At 53.9% G+C, this 18,651-nt stretch overlaps 1 protein-coding gene across 1 annotated transcript in view; it reads left to right on the top strand.

Moving 5' to 3' along the window:
• The first annotated feature begins 222 nt into the window (after window positions 1–222).
• Window positions 223–18,651, top strand: part of KCNK5 (potassium two pore domain channel subfamily K member 5) — a 36,565-nt gene continuing 18,136 nt past the window's right edge. The window contains exon 1 of the mRNA XM_067006137.1: window positions 223–755. Coding sequence (XP_066862238.1) covers window positions 570–755 — 186 coding nt within the window. The 5' untranslated portion in view covers window positions 223–569. The remainder of the gene's footprint in view (window positions 756–18,651) is intronic.

Below are 18,651 nucleotides of genomic sequence, written 5' to 3'. Positions count from 1 at the left end.
CCCCTCCGGGCATGCGGGGCGCGTAGCCTACCCTGGCAGCGGCCCTGGGGAGCGAACATGGTCCGCAACTGGTTCCAGCGCGCACCTAGCGGTAGATCTGGGACCAGCCGCGGGGCCTGCACGGGGCGGGGCCTGCACGGGGGCGGGCCCTCAGCGGGCCCCTCCTCCACGGGCAGAGCGCAACAAGCCCGGGTTAAAGAGGCGCGCGGAGGCGGGCGCGGCGCACACTGCTGTGGCGCGCGGAGAGGAGGCACGCGTGTCTCCGGGAGTTCGGCCTTGGGTTCACCCAGCTGCTTTAGCCCCCGCGGTCCAGGGTGCCCCCTCGGCCCCCTTGGTGTCCGCCCACCTCTGGCCCGCGTGAGGAAGTCCCGCACAGTTCCCTGCGCTCAGTGGGCCAACTTGCAGGAGCAACTGTGTCGGTGGAGCAGCGCCGGGTTGAACGGGGCACTGCGCATGCGGAGCTCCAAATTCAAACAGCTGTTTCCAGAGGCTGGAGGGCGGGTGGGACCGGGAGCCGCTGGGGTTAGCGGAGGCGTTCTCATTCTCCAGGAGGTGGCCTCTCGGGAGCCATGGTGGACCGGGGCCCTCTGCTTACCTCGGCCATTATCTTCTACCTGGCCATTGGGGCGGCGATTTTCGAGGTGCTGGAGGAGCCGCATTGGAAAGAGGCCAAGAAAAACTACTATACACAGAAACTGCATCTGCTCAAGGAGTTCCCGTGCCTGGGCCAGGAGGGCCTGGACAAGATTCTGCAGGTGAGCTGGAGGTTTAGGAGTGCTGAAGGGGAGCGCCTCGCAGCTTTGGATGACCCTCACTCCCTGTGGGTGGTCCCGGTGTGACCGGAGAGGATGTCTCCCCAAGAGTCTGACCCATGGAATCTGCTGTTCACCCGTGGGCGCAGGAGTCTCCCACGCGCACGGAGACTTTGGAACCCAGTTTGTCCGGAGGGAAGAACTTAGGCTTGACCCCCGGGTGAACCAGGGCCCGCAGTGGCTCGGTGTGGGTGTGCGGGTACCTCCTTGGTTGGAGGAGTCTGTGGGGCGGATAAAGGCGTTTGTCTTTCCTTGGAGACGCTCCCAGAGTTCGGGAGACCCGCCGGGTGCCGCCTCCTCGCGTCTCTACCTCCCAGCTCCGGGGCCAAGTGCGGCACCCGGCCGGCTTTTTTCGGCTTTTCTTCACCAGCCCGGCGGAGTGGCGCGAGGCTCCCCCGCCCCCGCAGGGCGCAGGGCTCGGGAGGGGGGGCTCCGGGGCTCTGTCGGGCCTGAGCCCCCGGGATGCGGGCTGGTGGCTGGAATGCTGGGGACGCGCGCAGGCTTCCGGGAAAGCTTATCTCGCGGAGACATCCCCGAAGGGTTTGGAGTTCAACTTTGTGAAAGTAACAAGTTGAACAAAAGAACAACACCCTGAGAGTCCCTTTTCGGGGGACGGGACGGGATGGGGGTGGGGCGGCGGGCAGAGAGGTTGTATAGAATGGGAGGTGGTGGGAGAGTTTCTCCTCCATGTTGGCATTGGTTCATATGCGCTATGGATGGCATTGATCTCACGTGGATAAACTGTGGGGCTTGATTGGGGATCGAAGACTTCTACCCCAGTTTCTCGAAGGTTCTTGGCCTCAACCATTCACGCTTCTTAGCCTGCAGTGATGGCCTCCCTCCAGTGGAACGACCAGACCTGGGTAAGAGCCCGTGAAGTCTCTAGGTTGTGAGGTGGAGTAGAGATATTGTCCAAGCTGTTACATTTATCTTGGGGTAAAAGATGCCAGAAAGGAAGTTTGATGAGAAACAATATTTAAACTACTGCGGCTCCCCAATCCTTTATGGCTGTGTAGTTGTCTCTCATTTTTCTGGCCTCAACAGCCCATATGTAAAATGGGAACAAATGTGAAGATATCTTGCCTGTGGTACCCCCTTTTTGTCCCCAAATAGACGGACATTGCCACAGGTGAGCATATAGGTGCCTGCTAGCAGCCGGGCAAATAAAGACTTGTCCTCTTAGGAGCCAGTGGAAGGGGAGGTTTAGGCCAGAAGGTTGGGTGTTGGGTTTTAGTAGGGACTCTCCTGTCCGGGAGCAGTTCCCAGGGCCGGGGGCCGTTGGTAGGTGAGGTTGGTGGGAGTATGAGCTTCAGAAGGGAGTAGGGTGTTTTAGCTCCTGATAGCAGGAGTTCTGGGCAGCTCCGCCTTCCTTGGGATGGGAGTCTGCCCTGTGCGTGTGTGTTGGGGAGGGAGGGTCACTTTATAATTTCCCTTGAGGAAACAATTACTCTGGAGAACGCGTTGTTGTTTACTTGGCTCCAGGGCTTTGTTTAGAGGGGGAAGAAGGCAGGCGGGGATGATAAAGAATCGAGCTGCCCTCGAAGTGTTTGCCTCTTTGCTGCTTCTCCGCTACTGCAGGGGAAGGAAGGAAAGAATTCAAGGCTGAATGTGGGAAAATAAACTTCAAAACATGAGGAGAAGGGAAAAGGAGGGGGAGGGGGAGGGGTGAGGCAGCCGGGTGCAGCTGGTGGTTATAACTTTGGAGGTTAGGCAGCTTTCTTAAGGTGTCTTAAGCTTTCTTAAGGAGAAAGCAAAATGCCTGGTATTTTGAGGTCCTTTTAAACCCGCCAGCGATTACCCCCCAAAAGCCGGCAGGTAGCTTTAGGAAAAGGATTTGGGCATCAGGCCAGTCTGATTTGGAGGTGATTATGGAGAGGCCTGTCCCCATCCCCAGTCAACCTCTCAAGCCATCTGCAACTTGGCGAATCCCCTCCCTTCATAGGAAGAGCCCCAGAAATGAGAATGGACCAGTGGAAGCATTTCGTTAGCATCACTTTCAGTCTGCAGAAACCTGCCTGGTTTCGCTTGCTGATCTGGGACTTGGGGCACTGCTTCAGGCCACAGGAAATTGGTTTAAAGAAAAATGAAAACTCAAAAATCTTCTTTCCCATCTGGCTGCTCCTGCATTTTCCACTGAGTTCTGTGTTTTATCAGGTTCTGAATAATCACCTTTGTAATCCTAAAAAAAGTCCCTCCGTTGGGAATTCCTGGGGTAGGCCCCCCCCCCCCCCCCCCCCCCCCGAGAAAGGCTGTTGGAAGGGGGTGGGGTGCAGCCTGGGTTGGGTTTTTTCTTAGACTGGAAATTGTGTGTGTACTTTCAAAGGCGTGAGAAAGGGAGTTAAGGCACCTTTCTTTAGATCTTTGGAAATAGTCCCTGAGTTGTCAGGTGCTTCCTCCCTGTTCATGCTGTGGTTGAACTGAGGCGGAGGCTGACTTTCAAAGGCTCAGCGCCCCATTGGCCTCGGACCACGTGGTCGCCCCTCCTTCCTGCCTTCAGAACCACCCTGAACCCTTGCCCTCAAGCCTGCTCCTCCAGGTGCTGGGGACCCGCTCCCCCAGCCTCTTCCTAAATTGCAGAGACTCCCACAAGGGGATTTGGCATTGACCAAGCGCCTAGCGTGTTGGGCGCTGTAGGTGGTAATCGGCATTTTATGAGAGGGCACTGGCTGGTTTTGCCATCCAGCTTGGCCATTTACCCATCAGACCATTTAACTTTGCCTCTTTTTCCTCCTCTGCAAAATGGGGGTCTGGTGAGGGTCAAGTAAAGTGGAAGCATTCGGCGTTGGGTGTGTATGGGTGACACTGAGGAGTGCCATCCTCCTGCAGCTGCACACATTGAGGACACGCTGACTAGGGCAACTTGCTAGGTGTTTACCTGCGTTAGTCGGGTACTCTTTACAGCACCCTTACGTGTTCAGGTAAGGAAACTGAAGCTCAGGGGAGTTACCAGGACGGCACAGGCTGGGGTGGGACCCAGGCAGTCTGCCTCCAGAGCCTGCTTCTCGTACACCCTTGCCCTCCCCCTTAGGCATATGAAGCTGTTGAATGGTTGGTCTGTCAGTGAGCTTAGTTAATTGGTTCAGCTGGACTCTGGTCTGCTGGGAAATTCTATTTTCTCTTTTCCCTAGAACAGGCATGGGCGTGCAGGCATCTCCTGTGTTGTGCCTGGCTGAGCCAGCACCTCCTCCCTTACTGAAATAAGCAGCAGTCCACCCCCACCCCACTTTTCCTTTGGGGGTGCGGTAGGGGTCGCCCCAAACCCTGCCTTTCGCTGGCACACCCCATCCCTAATTGGGTTTTCTTAAACTGCTCATGTAGCTGACCTGTTCCCAGAAGCCTCTTGGATCCTGCTGGCCTCTAACCTGCATTGTCCTATTCTGAGGTTTTCCATGTGTGCCAGACCTCTCTCCTTTTATTTTCTGGGCCCTTTGTACTCCCCTCCACATGTTCCAGTCCATAGTAATAAGGCTAACTCCAATTTTGAGGTTCTGACATCCTGTTATTAACACCAATCCTCCTCCTAAAATTTAAAAAAATATTAACTATGGGTCATGTAGTAAAATTACATCTGACCAAAATGCTCATACTGGGCACATGACTTGAATTTTGGGGGGAACCAAGGGTTAACATGAAAACCTCTTTTGTTTCGAACCTTGCTGGAAATTGCACTGGTCCACTTAACTGCCTTTGTATGTAAAGGGAACACAATAGATCTTTTGATTATCCAGAATCACAGAGGCCTCTGGGTCATTCATTTGTAATTGAACTCTCACTGTCTAGGACTGCAGAAATGGAAAGTGGAGAAGTTGGGTTTTTGAAAGGAAATAGAAGAAAGAGGTTCCTTCCTAAAGTCTCATTTTCTTATTTATGTTCTGCTCAAAGTTGAGGGCAGCCAAAACAAAAAAATTCTCAAATCGATAAATCTGCTTTAGTTAACTACTCTGGTTAGTTTTAACAATTAAGGTGAATTTTTATTGAATCATTTTGAGAGTTTTACTAGAGCCCTTACAGGATGATTACAGATGGCTCAGTAATAGAGGCTTATTGAGGGTAGAGATTAGCAAGTGTTGAAATGTTCTAGTGGGGGTGGGGGGAGTCCTATAGGAGGGGGTGTAAGGGAGGTGATGACTGCTGCTTCTAAGTATTTTCCTCAGGTTTTGCTCTATTTATAGTCTGGCATTTAAAAGAAACACAATCCTCTGGTTTTGGGATGCTGTGCTTGGCTAGCTCTGACCTCAGGCCAAGAGCTTTCATCTTGAACTTGGTTGTTTGCTGTTAGATTGGCCTCAGCCTCTGAACTCTTTATGTCTGTGGGGTGGGGGGAGTGGGGGGCAAGGAAGTACCAGGCTTTGGGGAACAGGGAAGCTAGGCTGCTGAGACAGAAGCCCCAAGAGAGTCTTTGTACAAATTGAGATGCTAGATCTGAGTGGTACCTCAGGAACCACTTGATGGGCCTGAACTGGGGTGATAGAGAGAGGTCAGATGAGGTGTAATAGGTGAAATAGGTTCACCTCCTGATGTTCCTTTCGGGGAGTGGAGAAGGTAGAGGTGAATCCCCTTAGAGATTTTGCAGAGAGTCCCTCTGGACCCCTGGAGTAAGTGGAGGAGCCCTGACCTGTCTATCCTCCCCACAAGGGTGGGTTGACATGGATAAGAGGACATGCTGCCCCCCGCAGGGATCTTTGTCCACGTACCACTCGCCTCACTACTGCAGGCCCCTTTCTGTTGCTGAAAGAGTCACCATCCAAGCACTGGGTTATGCCGTCATATCATCCTGATAGGCTGCTTATAACAGTGCTTGGCACATAGCAAGGCTCATCACGCTGGCACTCACCTCCTAGATGCCCCTACTATGTGATGGGGCCATCCACGCACAAGTGTAGTGAGCACAGAGTCAGGAAGACCTTCTTAGTTCAGGAGAAAGGTCAACTGACTTTTTAAAAATTATTATAGTGAAAAATACATAACAAAGTTTACCCTCTTCACCTTTTTTGAGTGCTGTTCAGTAGTGTTACGTATATTCACATTATTGTGAAGCAGATCTCCAAACTCTTTTCAACTTGCAAAACTGAAACTCTAGACCTGTTAAAACAACTCCCCTTTCCTCCTCTCCCCAGGCCGTGGTAACGACCATTCTACTTTCTGTTTCTGTGAAGTTGACTACTTTAGGTATCTTCTAAGTGGAATTGTACAGTATTTGTATTTGTCTTTTTGTGTAAAATGGTGCAACCACTAAGGAAGACCATATAGAGATTCCTTAAAAAAATTAAAAATAGAACTACCATATGATCCAGCAGTTCCACTTCTAGGTAGATATCAACCATCTTTTTAAAAAGCTGAGAGAGAAGGGAGGATAGGATGGTGGATCTTTCTTCACCGCAGCCCTCAGGGAGGTGTAAAACTGCATGATGGTCCTGTACTGCAGCCAGGGGGCAGAGGGGTGAGGACCAGATGACGAAGCTCTCTGGGTTTAGCCAAAGAATTTGAACTCACCAAATTTTTGCAATTTTCAAGTAGGGGAGTGAACAGCATTTCAGAAAGTTTCCTCTTCCTTCAGAGCTGTTTGCAACTTAAAAGAAGTGGAGTATTCTACTCTAAATTAACGGCTCTTTCTGTGGGCTGATCCTTTCACCCTATGGGTGTTCTGAGGTGTTCTGATAAGGATGCCTCCTCGCTTTCCCCAAAGCTCTGTGGGTCTTTCCCCCAAAGCCGACAGAGCTCACAGCACCTCCCCCAAAAGAGCCCGCCCGCACTCCCTCACACCCAGCTTGCAGTTAGGGTACCTCTGTCTTCCTTCCATGAGCCCCTTGGGAGGTCCAGGTCTGGGTCCCTTCCATTTGTATACCTTCTTTGCTCATTTAGGTAACAGTGCGGGTAGTGTGCTCCAGCTCTGTACAGCTGCCTGAGGCATCTCGGCTTTTTGTGAGCAGTTCATCTGGCCCCCAAACCTCAGAGACCTGGGCACAGTTAGGGGATCACAGAGGGGTCCCTCCCTGCCAGCTGTCACTTCTGTGTGCACTGAAGCCTCAGAAACCAGGTGGGGCTTTAGCCCTCGGGAGCTCAGTCTAGCTGGGGAGAGAAACAGGGCCACAGTTGGTGAAATGAGGAAAAATGTAGACCTGGTGCCCAGTGATGGGTTGCATATGGTGAGGCTGGACCAGGGTCAGAGGGCCTCAGGATTCAGTTCCTGTTTCCTGAGGCCTGTAGAACCCTGTGGCCTGTGGGGCATCTGGCTCTGAACAAAACATAGCCCCTGCCCTCAGAGAGCCCCTACTCTAGAGAAAGACAGGCGAGGAGCTTGTTACCTGACATTGGTAGGTACACTTGGAGGTTCCAAGCATGTACCGTTGAGAGTTTAATTTCTGCTCTCGAACTTAAAGAAGGGGGAATTTGAGGCAGCCAGGAGGGATGAGTGGTGTGAGCTGCAGCCCCTGGGAGCTCTTTGCTGAGTACCTCCCATGTGCCAGGCTGGCTCTTTACCTGTATCTTGTTGAACCTGTCCTGTGGGTGAGGTGTTACTTCTCTGCCCATTGTCTAGGAAACCGAGGCCAAGGGGTTTGCCCAGGGCTACATGGCTAGCCAGAGGCTAAAATTCACCCTTCCTTGCTGACTGCAGAGCCTTGGGGCCTGACCAGGAGTGGAGGTAGAACCAGGAGGTAGAAGTGATGGGAGTGGGCAGGGATTGGGGGCTGGAGGTGGGGGTGATTCCAGATAACGGGTGCTGAGCTATTGCGTCACCACAGGCCTTGGGAACCGTTTATGTGCATTGGCTCATAATCCTCACAGCAACTCTTTGCTGGAGGTACTCTTACCAGCACCACCTCAGTGCAGGGGCAACAGAATGGATAGTTCAAGTTCACTCATTTGCCCGAGGCTGTACAGCTAGGAAGTGGAAGAATGTGGATTTGATCCCAGAGCCCACACCCTGACATTTTTCTCCATGTGAGCCGGAAAGGTGGCCAAAACAAGGAGCAAAGGCCTAGACGTGGGAAAGTGGTGTCTTCAGAGCCTTAGGGTGCATTGGGAGGTTCTCTGTGTGATTGGCTGATTACTTATCCTTGGGACCTCGAGCAAGTCAGTCTCTTAGTCTGTGAAATGGGACAATAGTTCAGTATTGCCCTCATGCCTGCAGAATCCAGGTAAACACATTTGACTGAGTGCCTGACACATGCAAGTGGTGATTTGCTATGTGTTAGCTGTTCTCTGATACCCCATCTCTCTGGGGTCGGGGGTGGGGTGGTGCTGTTCCTGACGCCCAGTTCAAGCCCCACAGCATATTGAGCTCCCAATCTGGAGATGGAGACACAGATGATAAAACCCACCAAAACTCCTGGTGGAGCCCCCACCATTTTCCATTTCCTGCACATTCACCCACCCCTTCCCTCAGTGGAAGGTATATTTCCTCTTCCCTTCCAGCAGAGCCCTGCTCCCTCCTCTACAGAAGGGGACAAGGCTTTCTCTGCTCAGTCTCGGCTTATCTGAGGCGTTTGTTAAACCTCTTCCCTTCCGGAGGATTCCTGGGTCCAGATGGCCTCATGGGTGTCATCCCTGGAGGGTGGTCACACAGGATGTGGGGTCAGAGTTGTGCCCTCCCTGGGGCCAGACACCACCCATCTCCCCTCTCAATAGGCCCTTGCTGGCCAGGTCCCTTGGATTGGCTTTGAAGTGTCCATTCTGTTTTTCCCCTTCCTAGCTAAATATTTGGGTTTCCTGCCGAACTATTTAGGCAGTATTGTGTACTTCTGGCTGTTGTCACCTCTCATGGCCACTGTAATCTGGCTAAGGTTGCCTAGCTGACACCTCCATTAGGGAGAGGCTTGCCCCCAGGCTAGGCTAGAAGCTGTGCGAGGAGGGGCTTACCTGGGGGACAGGGCCAGCTTGGCTGTTCCTGTAGCCTGGTGGCTGGCCCTGTGAGTTGCCAGGGGTCCTGTAGGCCACAGCAACTGGGGAGGACACAGTGGAGCCCCTCCCTTTGTCTGTGTGTCCAGTGCTTGGGGCTGGAGCTGGGGCCAGGAAACCCTTATCTGAACCACTGTGCAGGGAAAAGCTGATTCTAATATGAATTCTGATTCTCCCCACGGTACTGGTTTGTGCTGTGTGACCCTGGTCATATTTCACCTCTTTGGACTCTGCTTCTTGGGAGTAAGTTCAGCCTTTCATTCAAGAAGTCTTGGAGAGCCTGTTAAATTAGGCCCAGCTAGACTGCAGGAGCCCTGTGTGGACAGGGCCATGTCTCCCTACCCAGTTCTTAGCTCAGTAAGTGACTTGCTCAGAATGTGTCTGTTGGGCCCCTGGGTGCCCAGTGGTGTGCCTGGCTCAGATGGGGAGGCCAAGAGTCATGTGGACCTTTGGGTTGGAGTCTAGTCATGAGGGGCCCAGCCTCCTGCAAGGTCAAGGTGGTTACCTGGGGGAATTGAGCCAGGTAGGGCTCTGGCCCCAGAGAACAGAAGGGGAGGGGCTTTATCAAAATTTACGCCCATTTCCTCCTTCTAGCCTTCCAGCCGCATGAGGCTGGGACAAGTTGCCTGGTGGTCAGCCACAGGCTTTAAAGTCACACCGCCTTTGCAAGCTGCACCCTGAGCCCCTGGCTTCATCAGAAAGTAGGAGGGATGGTATCTGTCTCTCTGGGCGCGAAGACCACAGGAGAACACAAGAGGAAGGCGCACTGCGAGTTCACCTTTAAGACCAGCTCACGGTTATCTTCTCCCTTTTGAGGGACTTTACAGAACAAACAGCTCTGCCTCTCTGGGTCTGTTCATCTGCAGGAGTCCCCTTACGCCTTTCCCCTGGGATGAACAAGGCCTGTCTGCGAGCGCACGCCTAGCAGGCCTGTCCTCCCCAGGGTGTAGGTGGTTTCTGCTTTCAAGGAACTTGAGAAAGAGCAGACACCCAGTCCTTTGTGCAGATATTTACCAATCACATACCATGTGCCCAGGCCTGTTTTGAGACCTGCTATAAAGAGGATGAACCGTCCCTGCCTGTCAGGGAATGTCCTCAGACCACGTACCGCAGAAACCACGAGGGCACGTGGAGGTGGGGGGAGGAGCAGGAGGAAGGCCAGGCTGTTTGTAGGGGAGAAGGGTGTGTTCCTAGCCCTTGGGCATGACTGCAGCCTGCAGGCATTAGGCCTTTTCTACCCCATGGCGCACCCCTTGGGGCAGAGCTGACTAGGGACTTTGGTGCCAGGGGATGGAGCAGGAGTGTTGCCTGCAGCACCTGGGTGAGCTCTAAGGAGCATGCAGATACCCAGGCTTTGCACCCTCCCCAGATCCCCACCCTTGGCCTTACCATGGGTCTCTGTAGACCCACTCACCTAAAGTGCCTTCCTGTGCCCTCTGTGAGGTCTGGCAGTGAAATATCATCCCTTTTGCCTCTATAGGAAAACTGAGGCTTGGTGAGAAGCTGGGACAGACCGTCTGTAGAACCAAGCTTAGGTTAAACTAGCTCTGCTTGCCCAGGTCCAGAGCCTTTCTTCCCCAAGCCGTTTGTTACCCCACCTCTAATCCCCTTTTGAACAGCCTTTAAATCAAAATCTTGATGTGTGTTAGGGTGCAGAGCACTTATTTCACTTGCACTAAACTGGCCTGATTTCCTAAATTGCCCCAGCACACCCTTTCCTTGAGTGCCAGCTTTCCCACCCACTAGTGAGTTTTTCTGAAATAAGAGGCAAAGGTTGAAGTTGTGGTCAACCATAGACTCAGAAAAAAGGATTTTTTCTAGGCCCTTCAGAGCCTGGGGCAGAAGTAGTCTGATGTCTCCCCAGGGAGTTTCCCCATCACAGGACCCTGCTCCCCAAGTGTCTGAGCCCAAGGAGCTGTTGTTGGCTGGTTTCCAGGAGGCTGGCAGGGATGGGGGAGGAGCGTCAGGCTCTGGGTGCCACTCCTGGCAGCAAATCATAAAATGTGAGGCTGAAGGGAGCTTAGTGGTTATCTAACTAGCCTCCCTTTACAGCCCTGGAGCCAAGGCCTAGACCTCAGGAGGTTATGTAACTTTTCCAAGGTTACTGTGCTCACCAGGGCAGGGAAAGTACAATAAAGGAGTAGGTAGAGCTAAGTGGGACAGTTAGGGAAGGCTTCCTGGAAGCAGAGGCCACAGGAGGTGAAGGGTAGTCAATTAGTGCCACGGCAGTCAGGGATCCTGATAGAGTGAGATTGGAACCCTCAACGCAGAAAACCCTCCATGGCTTCTCCCCCAGACTCAGAGCCAAAGTCCTTGCAGCAGCCCAAGTGATTTGGACTCTGTTCCCTGTGTGGTCTTGCCTCTGTCTGGAGCCCTACTCTTGATCCCAGCTACTGACAGGAGGCCATGCCCTGAGGGTGGGGAGACATTCTAAAAACCTGCACACTCACAGCAGGTTTCAGCTTTTACCAAGAACTCAGGTCTATGTCCACTGATAACATAAGTCACCCTGCAGGTGGAGCAGAGGGAGGTGTTCCAGCAGTCAGACCACAGCAGTGACTGCAGCTGGTACCTGGTGAAGGAAAGGCAGGTGGGGGCCATCCCACACCCCGGGGACTCCCAGCAGTGGGGCCATAGACAACAGTGGAAACTCATTTTGCAGATAAGGCAACTGAGGCGAATAAGTTATTCAAGGTCACACAGCTAGTTAGTGGCCTGGACCCAGGCCTTCTGGGGCCTGAGCCAGAGCCCTGCCCCACTTAGACCCCGTGGTGTCCTAAATCAGCACTTGCTTTCCCCTGTGCTGGGCCACCAGCCCCTCCTAGAGACTGAGTTTTCTCCTTGGGCCCTGTTGGCTTCAGCTCCCTGGAAGCGGGCTGTGCATGCTTACTGACCCTTTGCTGAGAACTGCTCTCTTCAGCTTTTGTGGGTGTTGACACTGGTCACTGTTCTGACCGCATTGACCATATATATAGGTTTGTTTGCTATTCTCAGCGTGAAAAGTTTTAAAGCAGGACAAAACCTGTGTTAGGTAAGTCGCAGCTCAGGGTAGAGGCCATCAGCTCCATCCCTGCCCTCCAGCCTGTTCTCCTGGCATCCTTACGGACCTGTCAGACTCTGACCCTTCACTGCAGGGTTTGTGGGTTAGGGGACCCAGAGACCGAGCTCTCGAGAAAGAATCAAAGACCTGGAGTAGTGAGGTGCAGTTTAGTTTGCCTCTTGGCTATAGGGTTCCTGTCTGAGTCCGCACATTACCTGCTACCGCCCCAGCAGCTAAACCCACACTTGTGACCCGTCCCTGACTTGGCTTCCCCAGGGCTAACCCCTAGCAGCCAGCGCTGTGGTCTGCACCTTGGGAGGGAACAGCTTTCGTCTTGCCTTTCTCCTGGGGTGTAAGCGCTGCTCAGATCTGCCTGCATGACTGGGGACAGACTGGCTATTTTGTAGCATGCTGAGGACCCCGGGGCAGGCCCTTCACGGACTTGAATGTTGATTTTTGGCTTGGGTGCTCCTTGAGTCTAATGCAAGGTTCTTGTTCCTCCCATGTCCCCGGGTACAGGATGGCACCTGTTCAGACCCACTGGAGGAGAAAGAGCGGCAGCCCCATCCCCTCCCCACAGCTCCTGTTCAAATAAAACTCTTGCCTCCCGGGTCGAGGAATGCATCCTGACACTGTTGGCTTTGGAAGGGTGCCCTCCCCTCCTCAGCATCCCGCCCCCTTTGGAGCGGCGGGTGGAAGGGCTGCTGCCTCTGGCTGAGGGATAGTGCTGAGTGGGCTGAGCAGAGCACACTGATGCAGTAATGTCTTGTCAGCACCCCCCGTGGGAGCAGGAAAAGGGAGGGTGTCCTGATTATCAGCTTTTCAACACCCCATCCCCCAGACTCCAGCCGCAGCCCTGAGATCTACTGATGAGTGGCCCGGGGACTGAGGATTGGAAGACAGAGCCAGGTCCTGGGCCTGGCTCAGCTGACTTGGCTGTGTGACTAGGCCAGGTCACTGCCCCTCTCTGAGCCAGGGACTTGTTCACTAAGGCCAATTAGACTCTTAGCGCCAGCTGTATGCCCAGTGCTGGTTCAAGGTTGTGGGAATTATGAGACGTATCGGACATTATCCTTATCTTTGAGGTTGGGGCCGGGCCCTGCTGTGTATATGAAGGATTATTAAATAGGGGTGCAGCATGTTGTAGGGGACACGTGTGCTCCAAGGTAGAAACGTTGCCATAGGCTGGGGCTGCCAGGGAAGGCTCCCCTGATCCTGGAGGTGGCCTTCTTTTGAGCCCCATCGTTCTCTGGGCACCTCCTTCTCCCCCACGTCAGAGCACATTGCACTGAGGCTTGTGCTTTGTCTGCACTCCTTCCCCCTCCCATGAGGCCCTCGACTGTGCCCCCATTGGATCCCAAACCTCACACTGTGTACGAGGGTAATGATTAATGAACATCCGAACTGTGAAGCTGTGTCTCTCTCTCTCTCTCCTTTGGCCTCTGTCCCACCAGCCCCCAAAACCCAAAGGTAGGACTACCAGCGCCCACCTCCAATCTGGAAAAGTCCTGCCCCGGGCCCTTCCCATGGGGGCCATGCCTGGCCAGATTCTGCCCCAACCCAGCAAGCACTCTGGGATGGCCCCCCACCCTGCTGCGCGTCACGTGCACGGGGCACATGAGTGGGGACACTCCGCCCTCTGTTGGGACAGGTTGATAGGTTGCCTGGGGAGGTGCGTCGGTGTCCCCACTACCTTCCCACACCCCTGCCCCGGCCATGCACCTGTCTGGACCCAGGGCTGGCTCCCCAGGGCTGGGGCAAGGCAACTTCCGAGTCATGAGGAGGGGACACTTTTGGGTCCTGCTCTAGGAAGTTTCTGTCTACACGATGCCAGGGCTTCAGAGTTCATAGGTCTCAGTCTTGGCACACCCTCTCTTTTTGGAATGCCCCAGGGCTGAGAGGGCTGCCTGTGGCCAGACTCCCCGTCTCTTCCACCACCAGCTCTGTGTTGGGGTCACTGTGTACGTGTCTTAAAACTTTCACTTGCCAAAGCCTGTTTCCATCTGTGTACACACTGTCCACTCCTGGCCACCACTGCACTGCACACAGGTTGATCCCTGCTTATTGAGTGACCTGGTAGGCTCTGGCCTGTGGAGTAGGAGACCCTCAGACAGACCAGCAGGGGCACCTGCTGGGGTCCTGGGACAGGGGTGGGTTCCCAGGGCTTCGATTTGGTGTTCTCAGTGGGGCTGAGCTATGAGCCAGACTTCAAGTGAGACAAAAACAAGACGGGGGTGTGGGCAGCAGGAGACTCTAGTTTCATGCATGGTGCTGTGTTAGCGTTGAATAATTGAAACTCGACGCGAAAACGGAAGGCGGGCAGCGCTGAGCTGGAGGCGGGGTTTTCGATGCCTTTTCTTTCTCTGCTTCCCTAGTTTTCCAAAATGCTGTTGTATTGCTTTTAAAGCAAAGACATCGAATTTTCTGAAAGGGTAAGATGCGTGCATATAGCATCAGCCACTTCTACACTGGCTATTTTTAATGTGCAAGGTACACAAAGCACAAATAAACATGGTTCTAACGGCGCATACTCCGAAAACTAGTGTCGCTTCTGAAATTGCTAAACAACGTGTTATTTTTCAGTTTAGCTGCCAGGGTGGTGGCTTCCTGGGCAGCAGTGCTGTTGAACACGTTTGAGGGGAAGGGTCTCAAAGACTGGGGAAACCAGGTGGGCTTTCGGACTGCAGACCAAGAAGTTTGAGATTGGACACGATCTGATGGTCACCAAGAAGAGAGTGTGGTTCCCCGGGAGAGGCCTGGCAGAGCTGGGGGAGTCTCAGGGGCTGTCTCCAGTGTTGGGGTCAGTGTCTCCTACAAGGGAGGGGATCCTCCAGAGGCCCACGGACAAGTATTGTCTTAGCCTCTGTGTATATCCAGCTCTTCCGACTCCTGCGGGGGCTCAGGAAGACTTTGCCCTCCTTGCCTTTTGGACTGACAAAAGACACAAGCACAGGAAAGATTTGGGACAGCCCAGGACCATGCGTGTAATTCAGACCCCAGAGCATGCTGCAGACCACGGCCAAGGCTTGGGTGAATCCAGGGGTCCAGGGTAAGGCAGACCCTGCCTAGGTAGGATGTGTTGTGTTTGACTTTATCAGTATGGTCATTACCACCCACAGGTCCCTAATTAATTTTATTTTAACATGATATTACTAATTATTGTGGCTGTTTAATTTTTAATTAAAATTAATAAAGTTTGAATTTAGTTCCTCCATGAAACTGGCCACAGTCCAAGGGCTCAGTAGCCACATGGGACTGCTCAGATAGTGTCCCATCAGCACAGAGAGTTCCCTTGGGCAGTGCTAGAATGCTGATGGAATCTGTTGAGGTTCCTAAGGGCACACTGGCTTCTCTTGGTGCCTCTAGTGAAATTCCATCCTGCTCTGGTGGGCGAGGTCAGAGCTGGCTGGCAGCCTTGGAGTGGGGAGGGTGATGTGCCGAGAACCCGAAGGGGGGGTTGCCCTGTCCCACCCCCCGGGAAACTTGCAAGCTCCTCTGAGGTGAGCATCCGCACTGGTCTGGTTCACAGAAAGTGCGGGTTGGCCAGGGTCTGCTGACCGCCCTGCCCGCTCTGTCCCATCAGGCTCCTATGAGTGTGTGTTTAGCAAGGACTGTCCTGGCCTTGCCTTGGCTTGTCTGCTGCTTTCTTGTGCTGTCCTCCGCTGTCGTTGTAACTCCTCCCATCTGCCTGTCTGTCTCTTGTTAGACCCAAGGCCGTCCTGGGCAGGACCTGTGTCTTGCTCTTCCCTTATTTTGCCCACATCAGGGCACAGGGCCGGTGCTCGGCAAATTCTTAAGGAATCAATCGACCTGACTTCGAGCTGCGTAATGCGAGGAAAGCTTGCCCAGGACCCTGGTCCCACCTTTGCTTGGGTTAACTTAGGTGGGTAGATCTGTACAGGGGTGTTGGGGGCTGGTGTCTGGCCAGATGTGGCATGTGTATCAGGCAGGAATGGCTCCAAAGAGGGCAATGCCCAGAGCCTCGAGGTGGGAGGGAAGGTGAAGGGAACCCTGTTCCCATCTTGTCCTCTTGTTCCCCTGCTCCTCCTGGGAGGTGACCCCTGGGGCAGAGGGCAGGCCATATCCTGGAAGCCCACTGCTAGATCTTTGGTTTAGCCCACAGTAGCCCAGGCCAGGTGGCCATCTTCAGCAGATGCGAGGGCAAATGGACCTCCCTGGACAAGCCTGAGAAGTGGCCACTGCAGCTGTGCCACTCCAAGTGTTTCATGGGAAACTGGGTTCTGCAGGGGGACAGGATGCAGCCACTTGAGGAGCGGGTCTCGCTCCCCTGCTGACCTTTGCATGACTTAGAAATCTGGTGGCATTTGCTTTCCTGTCTCTGAGCCTCCGCTGGCCACGCACAATGCACCGGGAGGCTGGGGGAAAGCCTACCCCCAACGGCAGTGGGTGTTTAGAAACTAGGAGTTCACTAGCTTTGCTGGTGTACCTACTTCACGCTCTTCACGTTCACATCTGCTGAGCCTTTGGACCCGTGGCCCTGTGAATTGGTGGGGAGACAACATTACTCCCGTTTGATCAGTAAAGAAACTGAGGTCATGACTTGTAGGGCTGAGGAATAGCTAACGCCGTGCAGGCATGGGTGACAAATGTTCCTGCACGCTCCTGGACAGGTTGAGGGCTGCCAGAGCCTGGGTGGGTGTTAGGGGGCTAAGCAGCCTTAGAAAATGCCCTTGTGTAAAATCGCAGCCCGGCTGAAGGGGAGCGAGGGAATGTGTGTGTTGAAGGCCTGGTCCTGGTCCTTTCTGCCTCCCGTGTTTCACAATGGGGCTGCCTCAGAGTCAGGATTCTCCTGATGAGCCATCGGGAGAGTTTCCATTTCCTGTGGCCCAGCCTGTCCCTGGTCCTGGGCCCCCCAGGTTGGAGGATGGGAGGTTTTCCTAACACCCCCTCCCCACCCCAGCACCCCTCACCTCAGCCCAGCCTCTCTGTGCGAGGAGGGCTCGCTGTACTTTTCCATACCTTCAGCACAAAACAGCTGTGTGTTGCTTCAACCTGGATATGCCCCAGTCAGCCGGGGATGAGAGGTGGGTGGGGGACTGTCCCTGCAGGGTGGGAAAGCTGAGGCGGCTGCGCCTTTGTGCTTTTGTGACAGCGAAGGCAGGGGAGTCGGGTGGGGGGCACCGGTTGCATGTATCAGGCTCTGTTCCTTTCCCGCTGTATTTGGGGATCCCCTTTGTATCTCATCCCTGTGATCTCCAGATAGGGGCCTTGGTGGCCAGAGCCCCTGGTGCAACTGGTGTGGTGAGAGATCTGTGTCCGGCTGTCTGGGGCTTGGGGAGTCTGCACTTTAGGGCACAACCCCCCTTGGCATCTGGCCCAGTGATGTTCACAGTTGTCAGCGTTGTGGTCTGTCTTGGCTCTTGTCTCTAGTTGTGACTCAGTCTTCCAGTGGTGAGATTTGATCTGGGATTTGATCAGCCATTGAGGCAGAAGGCTCTCCACCCTGCAAAGAGTACCATCCATCCCAAAATGCCTGTGCCAGTTCGCTGGTCGTTTCTTGTACAATTTATTCCAGAGACGATGGAGACCAGCTGTTGTCTGTCTCCAGCTGGAGACTGAACCAAAGGAAATGGGCTTGGACTGCAGCCGGGGGGATTTAGGTTAGAGTCAGACAATAAGGAAGGGTTTCGTGACAGGTGGTTGGCCCTCAGGAGGATCCTGCAGGGGGCTTCATGGAGAGGCACCGGGGTTGGGTCATGCGTGGAGGAAGCAGGGCCAGGTTTGGGGGAGAAGCGGTAGTTTGTAATGAACAGGCCGGGAGGGTTACTTCATAGTCATGGCGAGACTCCGCTGCCACCTCTTATGCAGGATTAACACCACCGCCTGGTAGCCCCCTGGCCTGTTTTCTTTTCTTTTTTTTTTTTTCTTTCTTTCTTTTTTTTTTTTTTTCCCCATTAGTGAAGAGGTTTACAGTTTAACCATCTGGTCGTATTAAACAAATTATGATAAATGGGTAGACTTAATAATCCCTTATCATCAGAACCCTAGCCTTCAAGGATGGGCAGTTACTTATTACCCGGAGCTGCCAGCCCCAGGTGAAGGGAGAGGGGAAGGAGTCTTCCCAGATGGAGGGGTCTCTTTTTTGGGCCCCTGGGTGGAGACAGTTTGACAGTGGTCTGGGGTGCAGTCCTCTGCTGGGTAAGAGGTGAGGGTGTTGACATCCTTCTCCCAAGGGCGTGGGTGTACCCGGATGGGATGAATGTGGTGAGGCTTTCATCCCGTGGAGGGGGAATCTGGGGGTGTCAGTTGCTGGAGAACCTTGTCCTCAGGAACCCAGCAAGGGTGCCCAGGGGAGGCATCTGTGTCCAGAGGAACAGAGCTGGCAGCTCCCAGGGCTCAGGAGAGCTTTATGGAACAGAGTGTCGTTCTTCCCCTCTGCTGGAGGAGCCAGGAAGCATGCATGGGGCCCGGGGTGGGGGGTGGACCTGTGGCCCTCAACCCTAACACCCATCCTGGGCACCCCCCTCACCGCCTGCCGGCCTCCTTCCTCAGGAATCCTGATGGTTCCAAAGTCTGCCGTGCAGCTGACTCACCAGGGCTAAGACCTCTGGGGGCTCTGGCCTGGCACACAGGTACGGTTGGGTGAGGTGAGGAAAAGGCACTGGGCAGAGAAGCACAAAGCCATAACCCCGGGTGGCCACACTTGCCAGGACTGCCCGCCTCATCCAGCCAGAACCCATGTTAAATACAGCACCAGCACCCATCTTCACCCATCTTCGTGCCCTGGAAGGCATGGTTGTGGAAGGCATACATCTCGAGACTGAGTCGTCATTTGGCAAATATCGAATACCTACTTACCGGTGCCAGGTTCTGTTCTGGGAATGACGGATGAGTGAAATCTCTGCCTTCAGAGCCCGTAGTCTATTCGGGGAAGAGAAA

The sequence above is a fragment of the Kogia breviceps genome, chromosome 10, assembly GCF_026419965.1.
Source record: "Kogia breviceps isolate mKogBre1 chromosome 10, mKogBre1 haplotype 1, whole genome shotgun sequence".
Lineage (NCBI taxonomy): Eukaryota > Metazoa > Chordata > Mammalia > Artiodactyla > Physeteridae > Kogia > Kogia breviceps.
Note: the sequence above shows the minus strand (reverse complement) of the source record. Positions and strands in the feature narration are given on the sequence as shown.